The sequence below is a fragment of the Engraulis encrasicolus genome, chromosome 18, assembly GCF_034702125.1.
Source record: "Engraulis encrasicolus isolate BLACKSEA-1 chromosome 18, IST_EnEncr_1.0, whole genome shotgun sequence".
Classification (NCBI taxonomy): Eukaryota; Metazoa; Chordata; class Actinopteri; order Clupeiformes; family Engraulidae; genus Engraulis; species Engraulis encrasicolus.
Window position 1 is genome coordinate 32,320,613 of NC_085874.1, and position 16,194 is coordinate 32,336,806.

General features: G+C 43.4%; 1 protein-coding gene across 1 annotated transcript in view; it reads right to left on the bottom strand.

Annotated features, from left to right (window-relative positions):
* Positions 1-5,777: 5,777 nt before the first annotated feature.
* Positions 5,778-16,194, bottom strand: part of lca5 (lebercilin LCA5) — a 42,831-nt gene continuing 32,414 nt past the window's right edge. The window contains exons 11-12 of the mRNA XM_063223439.1: positions 10,807-11,017; positions 5,778-7,469 (exon numbers count right to left, since the gene is read on the bottom strand). Coding sequence (XP_063079509.1) covers positions 6,436-7,469; positions 10,807-11,017 — 1,245 coding nt within the window. The 3' untranslated portion in view covers positions 5,778-6,435. The remainder of the gene's footprint in view (positions 7,470-10,806; positions 11,018-16,194) is intronic.

Here is a 16,194-nt window from a genome sequence, read left to right on the forward strand (position 1 = left end):
CTGTGAGTCCACAGAGCGATTGGTCTATCACTTAAATATGTTAATGCTATGGGGCTCGACATTGGTGGAAGTTTTGGGAAAGGTTTTTGTGACACGTCAGTGATTGGCTTCGCGCTTTTTGCATGCAAATCAAAGCACTGTCCGTCGAATCAGTTTGAAGGTGCTCGAGCAAAGAAAACTTGAAAAGCAACAAGCCAATCCACGTCTGACACCCACCTCGATGGAAGACGGGAAATGTAGGATGTGGGGTGGACATTTCACACCCAATACAAAGAACGCCCTTTGATGTGAAAATGTTTCAACACACCAAATTGGTCAAATCACACACACACACACACACACACACACACACACACACACACACACACACACACACACACACACACACACACACACACACACACACACACACACACACACACACACCTTTTATTTGGATCTCATCAGAAAGACAACATTACAGATCCAAATATGTCCAAATATCTGTATGCTGTCTTCCTGATTAGATCCAAACACACACACACACACACACACACACACACACACACACACACACACACACACACACACACACACACACACACACACACACACACACACACACACACACACACACACACACACACTGTTTCTTAATGAGTGCCAAAGGCAGGTCAATGTGGGTGCACCTCTTTTGAGAGTGAATAGCATACATAAAATATGTTGTATCTGAATGTAATGGAGAGAGTTTGCTGACAATGCAACACAGCGTTATGTGTTCTCTATAGGTTGACTACAGATAAAAAGGTTGACTACACATTCTAGTTGGTGATAGACCCATTATTATCTCATAGTGAATGTTTCATGATCATGGAAGGAATATTGTGACACCGTAAAAGGAATAGGTTCAGCACATGACTGTCAATGGTATGGAAACCTATCCCTCTATGACTCTACAATGGTCATTATTCCACTGTGACAACACAATGGTAGATGTTCCACACTGACTTCACAATGGATGGGATTCTCTACAGTGACCTCACAATGGCCTGCCCTCCACTCCACGAGTGACCTCACAATGGGGAACACACTATGCAAACCCAGAGTCCCAGTCTTAGCACCAAAAAAAGCCATCAGAATTGACAGGATTGTACATGTGTGTGCCTGATACCTGACCTAATCCCACCTACTGTATATCTCTCTCGTACCTGGCTACTGATCATAGTTGGTGTCACCAGATGCCCACAGGTTCTGTAATATACCATCACACACACACACCCTGCACACACATACCTACACAGTCAGCTAAAATTAGAATAATAAGCTCAGAGAGAGAGGGAGAGAGAGAGGGAGAGAGAGAGAGGGAGAGGGAGAGAGGGCCCGTGCTGTGTTTGTTTGTGTACCACAAAGGCAGCATGCTTCCAGAGTCCTTTGTCCATATGGGCTCAGGTAGGTCATAGGTCATCATCTGGTTATGAAAGCAGGCCTGCCTCTCTCACGCACTCAGTCACACTCCAGGTAGTCAGTCCGCTGTAGTTTTTTGTTGTTGTCTTTTTTACAGAATACTACCTGTCACTTCTCACCTGAAAAATGTAAGTTTTGAAAAGTTTTGCAAAGATCATCAGCCTTAACAGGTGAAGGTACACCTTTACAATCACCTGGAGGACCACTGTATACCAGCGTAAATATAAAGAATGATAGATGGGGTATTTTTTTGGAATATACACTGTATACAAATGTACTTTTAATGGGAAAACAGATTCTGAAAAAATGGGAGAAATCCTGAGGGGACAGAACCATATTTGGTGGATACTTCAGCTAATTGAAATGCAATAAACGGTGGTTGTGTTGTGTGGAGCTGAAAGGGATGGGAAAAGGGTTGTGGAAATATGTACAGTATGTTTTAATGGGGAGTGGTGGTATGGTGGCTTGGTGGCTGACGGTGACCCAACACTTGTTAAAACGAAACGGCAGATGGTTGTGAGAGCAATCCCCTAGGGTCTGACAGTCACCACTGTGCCCCCGAGCAAGGCTCTTAACACCAATTACTCCAGGGAGCCTGTCCTTGCGGACAGTTCACTGTGCGTCGCTCTGGATAAGTGATCATGACAATGTGGAGTAATTACAGTAGCCTTATGCATGACATACAGTAAACTACCTTTGTTGACGTTATCTCAATATCTAGTTTGCTAAAGGGTCCTGACTGCTAAAGTTACACCGGACAGGGTGTGATCAAAAAGAGGACTGAGTTCGGTTCACTTAAAGGGGACCATACTGTGAAAATCCCCTAGTTTGTTAACACATGGCCATCTTATACCGTTTCCCAAACTTTTTTATCTTGCATACCCCATAAGCCTACTTGCTATACCACAAGTACCCCCTCAATCATGCCCTGTCTCTCGTCCTCTATCCCAATATGACTATGCACTATACATTTGTTATGATTACATTTTTCCATGTCCCCCCTACAGTATCCATGCATACCCCAAGTGGTGCACATACCCCTGGTTGGAGATCGCGAATCCAAGACATATTTTGAGGGGAATATTGTGGTTGATTCCTTGTGGAGTTTGGTGTGAAAATTTGTCAAGTGAAGGAATAACAGAAGCTGTTTATTTCTACAGTTTTAGGTTATTCGAGTTCAAAGTACTGTATACATGACAAAAGACATATACTGTACATAACAAAGCAAACCCTTTCAAATTATATTAATATTTATACAGTTTTATTATATAAAAACCCCAACAACACAAGAACAGAGTGCAGACACGTGGTTACAAAAAAATGTGGAAGAAATGACACAACTTAAGTAGAAGACCATATCTTCCTGAAATAAAATGGATGAATAAATAAATACACAATACTCTATATGTCTATGACTTAGTGATTGTAGACACAGACTAATAATAATCAAAGTGTTATGTCAGACACAGTGCTACCACAAACTTTGGCAAAACAAAGGCAGAAAGGCTTCTCATCACTACACACAGGGACTATCTGTAGTTCAATTCACCGTAGGAGAAACAGTCCACCAGTTTTGGAAATATGCACATTTTACCCTTCCGCTCAAAATATGTAATTAAGTAGTTGAGTTTTACCTTTCTCTTCTTATTCCAGCTGTTCTCTGATTCGGGGGATATTACCTATTAACATACATCAACGGAATGAGACCAGTTACCTTTCAGTTTTTGGTAACATACCATTCAGTAATAGTACATGCCAAGAAGTAATATCACCACTCATAGAATGGCTGAAGGACAGGAGAAAGGTACAACTGATATTACCTCTCAACATACATCATTGAACGGAATGAGAACAGTTGGTACCTTTCAGTTTTTGGTACCATACCGTTCACTGATACATGCCAAGAAGTCATATCACCACTCAGAGAATGGCTGAAAGAGCAGGGAAAAGGTGCAACTGAATTGTTTCCGTAAATAGGGGTGGTATATATTTTTTAAATGGACTGTTCCTTTAACGTTCCTTTTGAGATCAGTTTAAGTGACCTGCCAGACAGTTTAAATGATCAGCCTGTACCAATCTCAATATGCCATGACAACAATATAACAAATAAGGACATCACTCCACTATATGAAGTATTTCAGAGGTTGAATGATATAAAACTACCTTACTTTTAAATCTAATGGTAAAAAAGTAGACATACAAGACCCTTAATATTGAGACATTACTTTATCTATTTATGTTTTTTGAGTAAATGGCTTTGAATTGCTTTGAAACCATGTTGAAATGTGAATAATAAAAGAACGCTACCTGATATAAAATGCACATTTATGAAAACATTCATTTTGACAAGAGAAATGATCACACACACACACGCACGCACGCACGCACGCAAGCACACACACACACACACACACACACACACACGCACGCACGCACGCACGCACGCACGCACGCACGCACACACCCACACACACAACAACTAATCTGGACCCCGTTTCTCGACAGTGTTGTTGTTAACTAAGTTAGCAACTTACTTGGTTGCAATGCAATTTACAATTGGCAACTTACCAAGTTGCTAACTATTTAGCAACCACACTGTCGAGAAACAAGGTTCAAGTGTCATTGTCATGCTGGATGTTGTAGTATGAAATTACAATGATATCACAAATAACATTACTGTAGCTTTTCAAGGAAGTCTAATCATTAGAAAACATTTGTTTTACACTAGTGGCTGCCAGATGATGTACATATTGGGTGGGGATTTGGTCTAATGAATGTATTGACAATCAATGGAATTGCATTTTCATTAAAAAAAAAAAACAACAATATGGTGAAAATATCTCTACAATCCCCATCCTGCCTTTAACCTGATTTGAAAACACAAGGCCATCTTGTCAGTCCCCTTAAAACAGGACCCTGATACAAGCTCTTACACCTTTTAAAACACTGTCAATCCATAACAATACAATTTCTTAAACTTGTGCACAAGCACACACACACACACACACACACACACACACACACACACACACACACACACACACACACAAACACACATGCTATGACTAGGCTGACTCTGCTACTTGTAGCAGGCCTTGGTTAATAGTCATATATGACACACACACACACACACTCGGGTCGGAATGTCTGGCTCTCCGTGCTGTGGTTTTACAGTTTATAGAGGCGACAGCCTGCAATCGACAGTTAACAGCAGATGACTTGCAAAAATCTTTTGACTGACTTGAGAAACAAACTTTAGCAGGTGTGTATGTGTGTGTGTGTGAGAGAGAGAGAGAGAGAGAGAGAGAGAGAGAGATAGAGAGAGAGAGAGAGAGAGAGAGAGAGAGAGATAGAGAGAGAGAGAGAGAGAGAGAGAGAGAGAGAGAGAGAGAGAGTGTGTGTGTGTGTAAGCATACGCCTGTGTGTCAAAGTGAAACTGCATTTGTTGTTCTTGTTATCTATACTCTCCAACTCAGGAGCACAGCCATTACACACATCACATCACAGAGCCACACGCACGCACGCACGCACGCACGCACGCACGCACGCACGCACGCACAACCAACTTGTTTGAGAATGGATGCCATTGGATTGAAGTGGTAACCGTAAGACAAGCTTAAGGGCCGTACACACACATCGCTGCTATTTACTAGCTTCTCGCTTGCTCGCCTACTCGCCTCTTGTTCATGGAACGTTCGCTGAAAGTTCCCGCGGCTTTAACTGCCAATGAACAGGCGAGAAGTACCGAACTCTGCCTTCCAATTGGTTACTCGCTTACTCGCCTTGCTTGAAGATAAAATATTTTCAACTCGGGATCCTCCCACATCGCATCGCTTGTACAGTACTTGCCTACTCGCCTGCTAGTCTCGCTGGAACATGGATGGGGTTGGGGGTGGGGGTAAGTACAGAGGGCATGTTGGTTTTGTTTGAGTGAACTGAATATATTAATGGGTGGTGATGGGGCAGGGGGATAAGGATTAGGTACAGAGTAAGGTATTGTATGTATGCAGATTGTTGTTGATCCTTTTTCTTTTCTTTCTTTTCAGTTTGTATTCTAAGATTGCCTGTGGTGACATTCTATTGAGTTCATTCGCTGAGCGAGTAACTAGCAGCGACGTGCGTGTACGGCCCTTAAGATTAGGTAGTCAAACTATCTGAAGTCGTGCCCTGGTGTGCGTGGACTGACTCTGGCGGAGATGTGTCCCCTTCCCCCTCTAGACCAAACACTGGCTTGCTAAACAGGAGATCCCCAAATGGCCGACACACACACACACACACACACACACACACACACACACACACACACACACACACACACACACACACACACACACACACACACACACACACACACACAAAAAACACATACACACACACGCGCGCGCACACACACACACTTACATTTGTGTGAAATAGGATGAACCGGCCATACAGTATATTTTCAAAGCGTTTCAGTTGAAGGCTGTGCAACAGCATCAGATTACATCCTTACCACCTCAGAGTATTGTTTATTGCGATTTCATGAGAGAGAAAACTAAGTGTGTATGAACACAGCTACACATAAACACGCAAACACAATAAAAACCATGTTGCCTGAGACTGAAATTGGTGGACATTAGAATAGCATTAGCATTAGAATAGCACTTTTTGGTGCGATCTACAAATATACACAAAGACGTCTGTGAGCAAGTTTGTTTGTGTTCATGTGTGCACGTGTGTGTTTGTGTGTGTGTTTGTGAGAGGGTTACCACATGCAAACGCTGAGAATGATTAATCTCTTCAATCCAATGATTGAACCCCGGCTTTCACAGGCATTTCTAGTAGTCTTTCGTTTATCTAAGACTAATTTATTTATTTCGTTGTTTATCTAAGAGTAGGTTGTTCATAAAAGTGCTTCAGGGACCAAGTTGCCGTCCCCTTTTCCCTGCAGTAACATCTGTTTGGTTGCCGACCACGGTGCGTGGTGATGTCATCACCATGCGCCTCTGAAGATCAGAGGGTGAGCTCCTCGATGTCTTCGTCGAACGCTATCGCCCGCACCGCCGGCCGGCTCTCGGTGACGTGCAGCGCGCTGCTCCGATTGTTAGGGAACGTCCTGCCGCCGTTGTTGTGGCCGCTGTTGTTGCTAGGCGACGACCCCTTGACGTCTCTTCTGCGGCCCGCCCCCGCGGCAGCGGCCGGCAGGACGGGCTTGGACACGTGAGTGGCGGTGGACAGGACCTCCATCTTGGAGGGCGAGATGGCGGGATGGGGAGTGGCGGCGGGAGCGGTCTCGGTGCTCGAGCCAAACAGCTGCTGCAATAGGTTGGACTTCTTGGGCTCCTTTACACCCCCCGACGAGAGGTCCACACCCGGCTCCGACGACCTGGCGTCCAGCCCGGCGTCCACCAGCGCCGGCTTGGGGGGGATCTCGGGCCGAGTCCTGGAGGAGGTGGAGGCGGAGAGGCCGGGTCTCTGGGCCGGGCGGCCGAAGGAGGGGGCGTAGCTGCCGAACGACAGGCTGTCCTCCTCCTCCACGGGCTTCTGGGAGGAGGCCCTTAGGGGCCCCGCGGCTCCTCTTCGTGTCCCTGTGACGCCCTCCCCACCTCCACCAAGACCACCACCACCAGCACTGCCACCACTTTTCTCCGAGCCCCCCCACAGGCTGACGGCCTCGGCCGGCTCGGTGAAGCTGAAGATGGCGTTGTTCTGGTTGCGAGGCTCCGACACCCGCGACAGTGGCCGGCTTCCGCCTTGAGCGGCGGGCTCCCCCGCCGGGTCCGAGAAGAACAGGTCGGGGTCGCCTCCCCTGGCCTGCTGGTCGATCTCGCGCATCTTGGCTAGCAGCTGCTGCTTCCGACGGCTCTCTTCCTCTGCTCCCCTCTGCTGATTGGCTACTGTGGTGGTGGGGGCTGGCGTCGGCGTTTCCGTCGGTTTCGCCTTCGCATCCTCTTCCTGTTTGACGCCTCGCCACTTCCTGCCCTCTTCCTCCTTGTAGACCACAGGCGGGCCGTGCTTCTTCCGCGTGTTGTCGTCCTTCTCCCAGTCTGTTTAAAGAAAAGACAACACACGTTAAACTATGTTGTGCTACATTACAGTACACTTTTGCCTCTTTTCCACTGCAGGTTGTCTGGTAGGCCTACAGCTCGACACAGCACGACTCGGCTGCCACTTTTTGCTTTTCCATTGGACACGACACAGCTCAATCGAAGACCATAAAGTCACACTGTGTCGAGCTGTAGGCCTACCAGAAAAGTGGCTATGGAAAAGAGGCAAAAGCTGACGCTTTCATCCAAAGCGACTTCAAGTTATTCACAGGGTTGGAGTCCCTGTAGCAGTGTGGGGTTGGGTGCCTTGCTCAAGGGCACTTCAGCCATGGATGGAGGTGTAGGGATGGAGAGGTAAGCCGGCCCACACCGGCAGAGAGAGTAGAGAGAGAGAGAGGTTCCATTGGCCCATTGTTTCCTGGTTCTATTATGGCCCCCCTTAGGCAGACCTAGGCAGACCTAAGGACTGTTCTATTCATTGTAGGAGCATTATGACACGCCCCTTTAGGCAGACCGGAACCTGGTCGCGTTAGGTGCCCATAGAAACCTATTGTGTTGGCATATCTTTATAGAATATCTCTGACACCGGTAACCCCATGATCTCAAGACCATCTCCCTAACCATTAGGTCACAGCTACCCACCCTATGGATACCCCACACAAGGGTGACAAAACACAGCAACACCACATTTTTTTCTGCTTCTTCTTTTTTTTTTAACTCTTTTTTTTACTTTTTGTGGGCCCAGTTGGTAAAAAAACCCCGAATTATCATTAATTGCCAACCATCTTGGACACCTTAGCAAGCACATTCATGTACGTATGTGTCTGTTCTGAGATCATTTGCTAACTGAAAAACTGAACTGTACCGATTCACAGCACACACACATGAATGCAAAAAAATTGGCTATTGGCCAAAATATTTCACTTCTGAGGGCATATTCATTTTCAAGTCACAACAAAAACGAAGGCGTACGTAACCTAGAAGAACTTGAAGAACAAGTCATCTGCACAACCCAGAATACACACACCCACCCACACACCCACAGACCTACACACACACACACACACTCTCTCTCTCTCTCTCTCTCTCTCTCTCTCTCTCTCTCTCTCTCTCTCTCTCTCTCACACACACACACACACACACACACACACACACACACACACACACACACACACACACACACACACACAACACACACACACACACACACACACACACACACACACACACACACACACACACACACACACACACACACAAGCTTTGCACAAGTCAATTGCATACACGCATACAGTATATTTGTGCACCCCCACTATTTTCCTGGAAAGACCTTTACAACTTCCGTGAAAGCAGTAGTTGCAAGATTTAAAAAAAAGTTACCATGTATGGTCAATGTAACACATGGGTGCAGGAAGTTAACAAGTCAAGACAAAAAAAACTACATTAAATGTAAAACGAACACAGAAGTAGCATGTTTACAGCTTGTCTATAGCTTATCTACAGCTACTCTAGCCCCTTAATGCGCGCCGTACCTCCACAGGCACGCTGTGATAGTCATTGAAATGTAAGTACAATAGCACTACAATACTATGACACAACACAGGCCCTTTTAGTAGTGCACTACGACTTGGTCATTACCATACTGGTAACAACAGGTTTATAAAGCCGTGTCTTAAGGGGCTAGATGGAATCTACGCAAATATCGAAAATCTACATAGCTAATAATTATCCGTCCTGCTCTAGAGCTAGAAGGCAGCAGTTCTAGAACCAGATGTATGTGCAACATCCCAAATGCTGCCTGTAGGCTCTTACCACCTACAGTATGATTTACGAGCCAGCACGCCCATCTCGGCAGCTATGGCTAGCTTTTTTTTTTTACAGTTTCATTTGTCAGCCTGAGCTACGGCTACACGTGCTGGTACTCACACTTGTGCTCGTAAACGGGGCCTGGGCCATTTCCCTCCACTGAGGGGGCATCTGAGAGGGGGGCTGCTGGTGGAGGTGGTGCCAGTGGGGGTGGTGGCGGCGAGAGTGGTGGTGATGCCGGTGGCCTTAACTTATCTGTGCCGCAGCGCAGTGTGTGGGGGAAAAGATCAACTTTATCACTTGCTAAGATCTCAGCTAGTACAGAGAAACAGCTAAGAAAGTATGTCACTGCTAAATCAGCTATGGCAAAATGCATAGCTGGCAGTTGTGCTGACTAATGCTACTTGCATGTAAGGAGGTGAGCTGCAGAGTGTGACATGATGGGTGTTACAGGTGTATGAGTAAGTCGGGTAAGTTTGTTAACACTAGGATTTCCCAAATACATGAAAGGCACAAGTCATAGCTGGCTGGGACATAGGAGTTACATAACCAGGGTTTACTTCTGGTAAAGGAAATCCTCCTCGAAGACTCAGGCAAACTGATGAAAGACATAGGCCAATATGCTCTATTTTAAACTAAAAGGTTTTGAAACTATGTATTCTGAACAAAAGATGAAAAGATGATCAAATGGGTTTCCGAAATCGTACATCTAGGACTACCATTTCAAGTGCTAAATGAGTGACATGAGTCTGATTCCTCTGTGTTTCTACTGTACCATAAGTGATATTCTGCATGTAAGGGGTGTAAATAATTATGGAATTGTACCATCGATCCTCTGATTCAAGTAATCGATTCGTCCAGAAGAGAATCGATAATCATTAATATTTGATTAATCAGTTTTTTTGTTTGTTATTATTGCACTATTTTTGTGAGGCATTTTCTTTATTCACACATAACTCAAGCCTGTAAATTAAAGAAAAATACGAACCATTGATTTTAATCAAATCGAATTGAATTGAATTATGGAGGATTCTTAAAGGGACACTGTGCAGGATTTTTTGTTGATTATTTCCATAATCCATGCAACCCATTCACTAATGTTACCTTTTTCATGAATATTTACCACCACCATCAAATTCAAAGTTTTCATTATGACTGGAAAAATTGCAATTTTCATACATGAAAAGGGGGATCTTCTCCATGGTCCGTCATTTTGAATTTCCAGAAATAGCCATTGTTAGCTGTAAAACTGACTGTACTTGGGCCATACTAGAAAATATTTGTTTATTACTGAGTAAACTTTCATGAAAAGATCAAATTTGGCAATAGGCAACCCAGTTTCAATGAGCAGCATAGTTGCGGTAATTTTTTGACCATTTCCTGCACAGTGTCCCTTTAAGTATCGAAAATAATCAAATCGTTGGCTTAAGAAATCGATATGGAATCAAATTGCAATGAAGACTAATGAAGATTTACACCCCTACTGTGCATATTATGGGATGTGAGGGGAGTAATGGAGCGGGCTACTCACCATCTGTGAGGCGCTTGGCCTTCTCCTCCAATACACTCATCTCCTGGTGAAGTTTCTCTGCTTCCCTCCTCTCTCGCTCCTTCTCCTTCTCCTTCTCCTCCCTCTCTTTCTTCATCCTCTCCTTCCAGCGCTCCTTGCTCCTCTCTCGCTCCTGCCCTTCGCTCTTGGTGGTGTGAGTCTCTTTTGGCGACTGCTCTCCGTTCTGCAGCTCCTGGTGACACAGCAAGGTTGACAATAGCATGATCTTTAGACTTTGAAACATCATACAACAGCCTCGCAACGGCTGTGTTTTCTACTATACAGGAGATTATTTTGATATTGAGCGAATTGCATGGGCACATACACACACTAATCAATTAAAGTTATATATTTGCTGAATTTGAAATGTTGAATTTGTTAAGTGAATTTAATATGTTTATTAACCGTTGTACAAATAATTACCGAAACATTCATAAGGGAAGATAGTTATATTCACACAATGCATCAAAGGGCAATATAAAATTAATAACCAATTTTCTATTTGTTCGTGAATAAAGAATCATTCCAGCATGGTAGAAGGAACCGCTACAAGACTAGCATTGTCCTTTGTGATCAATATTCTTAATCCACAGCAAAGGCAGAGTGATACTACATATCAGTTAGTCAGTCAGCTCATCTCCTCATCATTCTGTCGAGGAGTTAGAGTCTGATGATCAGGCACTTTAGAGAGCGCACTTCATTAGCTTGAACAGAGAAATTAGAATAGAGTAGAAGATTCAGTCTGATAGGTTCCCATTGTAGCCAGTTAGCTTTGCATGCATACTGCAGTTCCTGTTAAATGTCCACTAGCTGGTGAGCGTTGGCAAGTCTTTCATGTGGGAAAATGTATGGAATGGAAAAGGGAGCCCATAGGGCTAAATGCTAAATACATTGCCACTGCAATTTCCAGTCACAAATCTCATCAACAAAATATTCCTGGTAAGCATTATGGCTGGTGTTATATAATAAACTGTATTGTCAAATGTTTCAGGTGTTTAGTTTTTCCAGCAGGGCAGAAGATTTCGACTTGTACTCGCTAGCATTCCGCAAATGTTTATGGGTTTGACCTCATAAATTGAGCTCCGTGACCAAATATATAGTAATAATCTAGTGGCACAAAAAAATCGAGACGATACTCAAATTAGTCAGGGCGGCATTAGTGAGGCTGTGCTGGGATTGCTGTGGCATGCTGGGATAGAGGGGGTCATGCAAGAGGGGCCTGACCTTGCTGCCCTTGCGGGGGGGTGGATGATGATGATCCCGAGGAGGAGGTTGATGATGAATCTGCACAGTACAAAATGCAGTGTTAATTCAACACTAAGAGAGTACTCTGGGGCCAAATGAAGAGTTTTGGAGCAAAACGACATTTTGGGACATTTTGGGAAATTGACATTTTTGTATTGGGCATTGCATTGTATTGCATTGCAAAATGAATTTGACAAAGGCCTAGGTTTAAATAGTATGTTCTTAGCCTGATAAACCAGACTAAATGTGGATGTCTAATTTAGTCTGGCCTCGATGCATAATACATCCAAAGATTGTTGATGAGAACAACCTTCCCTCAAAACCCTGCCCGCTTTGATTCAAAACACATCTTTGCGTTGTAATTGGTTTGCCACATTCATGGCATTCTGGCTTCATTGAATCATTATGCGAGGCCAGACCCACCCGTAGACAAAACATTTTGCCGTCCAGCGGGTGGCGCTGGTTCACCAGGCTAGTATGTTCTCAAAATATTTGAATGGCAAGACTTCACATACAGTATAGTAGATGATAGGACATCTGTACAGTCCTATCCAACAATCAAAAAATGATGCTTACGTCATTTTGCAACGATACACTTTAAATACACTCTAAAGGTTGTAAAATTCACTTTCTATGTGTTGAATCAACGCTGCAGGTTTTTTTTGCTGCACGTAAATCAAACGATGATCGCTGATTCTCTACAATGACCAAGGCAAGTCGCACTTCACAAGGGGCTAAGAGGGCTTGGTGTGCAACCAGTCAGACGTAAATGTCATTTTCATGGCTGCGGTATTAAAGGGACAGTTTGGTCAATTTCAACATGCAGTTGTAATGCTCACACTACCCTGGACTTGTCAGTGCCTGAGATTTTTTTTTTCTTCTTCTTCAGCCGTTTCCGAGATCCTGGTCATTGTAATGGGGGCAGCTCTTTGTTTACATTTCAAAAAAACATTTTTATTTATTCCCAAAAACATCCAAAAGGTTATAAAACATCAGCAGACAACTAGCAAACAGCAGTACCTTTTAGGAAAATATTTGGAGTTGGCCTATGTTTCATTTTTTAAAAATGTAAACAAACGCTGCCCCCATTAGAATTGCTCATATCTCGGAAAGGGCTGAGCCGAAAAATGTGGCATCACCAGGTACTGACAAGTCAAGGGTAGCATGAGCAATACAACTGCATGTTGAAATTGACCAAACTGTCCCTTTAAGACATAGGAGTCACCAATTAACTTAGTAATGGCAGAGAGAGTAGAGAGAGAGAGAGAGAGGAAGATTCCATTGGCCCATTGTTTCCGGGTTCTACTATTGCAGAAGAACTGTTCTTTTCATTGTAGGAGTATTATGACACGCCCCTTTAGGCAGACCGGAACCTGGTCATGTTAGGTGCCCATAGCAACCTATTACATTGGCATATCTCTATATACTTAAAGAATCTCTGGTAATGGTGTGGGAGTGATACTCTGTTAAGATGCAATGATTCAGCAGCTGGCACCTCTAGCGACAAGTCCATTACCTTAACTGGACGTTTAAACTTGTGTCCCACCAGTGTGCGGGTCTGTCTGTGTGAGTGAGTGAGTGACAGAGAGAGAGAGAGAGAGAGAGAGAGAGAGAGAGAGAAAGAGAGAGAGAGAGAGAGAGAGAGAGAGAGAGAGAGAGAGATATGTAGTTTGGTTTCATCCGACTGTAAATTCAAAATGGCCGGCCCTCTGGAAGGGAGGAGTTGGGCGAACTGTGGCAATACAACCCGAGGTTGTCAGAGAAAATGCATAAAGAAAAAGTATAGGACACGATGCAAATCCATGCAAATGACTCCATATCCATCCACTTTGGTGCCATTATTACAGGATGCTAATGGAGAAGCATTCAATCTCGCCTCTACTGAAGCCCATTCACATTTGCATCGGGGGACTTTATGCAAAATCGGAGGCTTTCTAGTCAGACACGGTCAGTACATGGGCCAAAAGCTGGAATGGGAAGGTTGGTAAAGGTGTGCAAACTCAGGCCCGGGGGGCCACATGTGTCCTGCTGAGCCATTTCATGTGGCTCGCAGAGCCTTTACAAGGCAGATACAACTTTTAAATCCAAATTCATACGGTCACTCAACATTCTTAAAATGGCTACCTACAACAGGGCTCTTGCGAATTCAAGATTAACCAAGTGCATAGGCTATACATTTCATTATAATGTGCAGGAATATATGTCAGTCAGTGTACACTATTTGTCATTGACACAGACAGGTTGTCTACGACATCTGGCTCTTTGGTCAATATTCTACACCCAGTGTGGTCTTTGGGCCAAAATAATTGCCCACCCCTGGCATATGGGGTGGCCACAGTGTAATCAGGATGACAGAAGTCTTGAAAATGGACACTAGACTAGGAGGGAAAAGGATGGCAGGACCATTGCAACAGGGGATCCCTCATGCTGTAAGTAACTATGCTCAGCCATCAGCTGGTAGCAAATGCACATAACGTAGATGTATGTATTTTTTTTAGACTGATAACTTAAGTTTCTGAAATCTTAACGTCAGTTTTGTTTTTTTTAGATGCATAGCATTCTCCTAATAGGTGTCAGTGTCACCATTAAAAATCTAGAGCATGGGGGCGCTGTGGCGCAGTGCGCTAAGCCCCCACATTTGGGCTTGCATGCCCACCCCCGGGGAACCCGGTTCGAGTCCGGCCGGGGTCATTTCTCGGTCCTCCCCTGTCTCTCTGTCCCTTTCGCTTCCTGTCACCATCTTCGACTGTCCTGTCAAATAAAGGCATAAAAGCCCTTAAAAAAATATATATATATATATGGGTAGATGACGGATAGGCAGCAAAAAACATTTTTTTCACAAAACATTGTTTATGAGGGAAAAAAGTATATGTCTACGTAGTGCAGCAATTAATCTTTCAAAAAATCCAACTGGTCACAATGTTGGTCTATTCATTGATTATTTATTTACGTTGATAAAGCAATTTGCTGAAAATATGTCCTTTGGTGTGACGTTAAGAAATAAATATATTAAGTAATGTAGAACTGGCTTGATGGAGTTTTATGAACATTGTTACACTCTTCATATTTATTGCCATTTTTTAAAGTCTTAATTTAATGAGAAATTACCATTTAAGTATTTTTTTTCCCATTAGATGTGAGATTATTAGAAACCTTCGAGGAAAAACAGGGATATCTTTCTTTTAAATGTTCAAAATTGTCCGATTTTATACTAACTCTTCAGGGACGATAATTTGTTCTTCCCTAATGCAATATTCAGTGTTTATCAAACATATTGTTTAGCTCAAACAAATATTTGAGCGTTTAAAACATGTCACACCGTAGGACATTCATGTCACGCTAAAGGACAGAAATGCAAAACTGAGCCAGAAACAAATATATCAACATGATTATTTTGTCTTTTGATCATAATATAATGTTGTAGTCAATATGGACCTACACTTTACACTTATAAGTCTTTGAATCGTCGATTATCAGCCTATCGTAACTCATAAGCTCATAAGACTCCTACTGAAGTGTGACCTTGGCATGACCATCACACTTTTGTAGGTATGCTATGACTGTCACACCATTGAACCTGTAGTGTGTAGTGGCCAGTGCCTGTTTGCTGGACAGCACATTTATGTTGTATATTGAGCTCTCCACAGCATACTTTATTCATCTATACTCCTCTATATACTCTCTCACTGATCTTTCCTTCACTGTTACCGTTATATTTTATGGTTTCAAAGCACCATTAATTATCCCCTTTATACCATTTATCACCATTATATCATTTGACAGTATCTAAAATCAACAGCAAATATTCATCAACAATGCATCAAAGTATAAATTCCAAAGGCCAATAAAGGAATAAGTCATTTGAATACGCAATATTTATCTAGTCAAACAACAAAACAAAAATGTACTACCAGCTGTTTTAAAAGCTATTTCTCAACTATCTAGTCCATTGGTGTGACCTGTTTGTCCTTTGGTGTGATACTCCAAAGTGTCACACCATAGGACTTTTACCATCACACCATAGGACTTTTACCATCACACCATAGGACTTTTGAGCTTTTGAGTTAATTTAAAGCCATGTCGTTGCCAACTGAAATACAATTTCACCTTTAGTAAGATGCATTT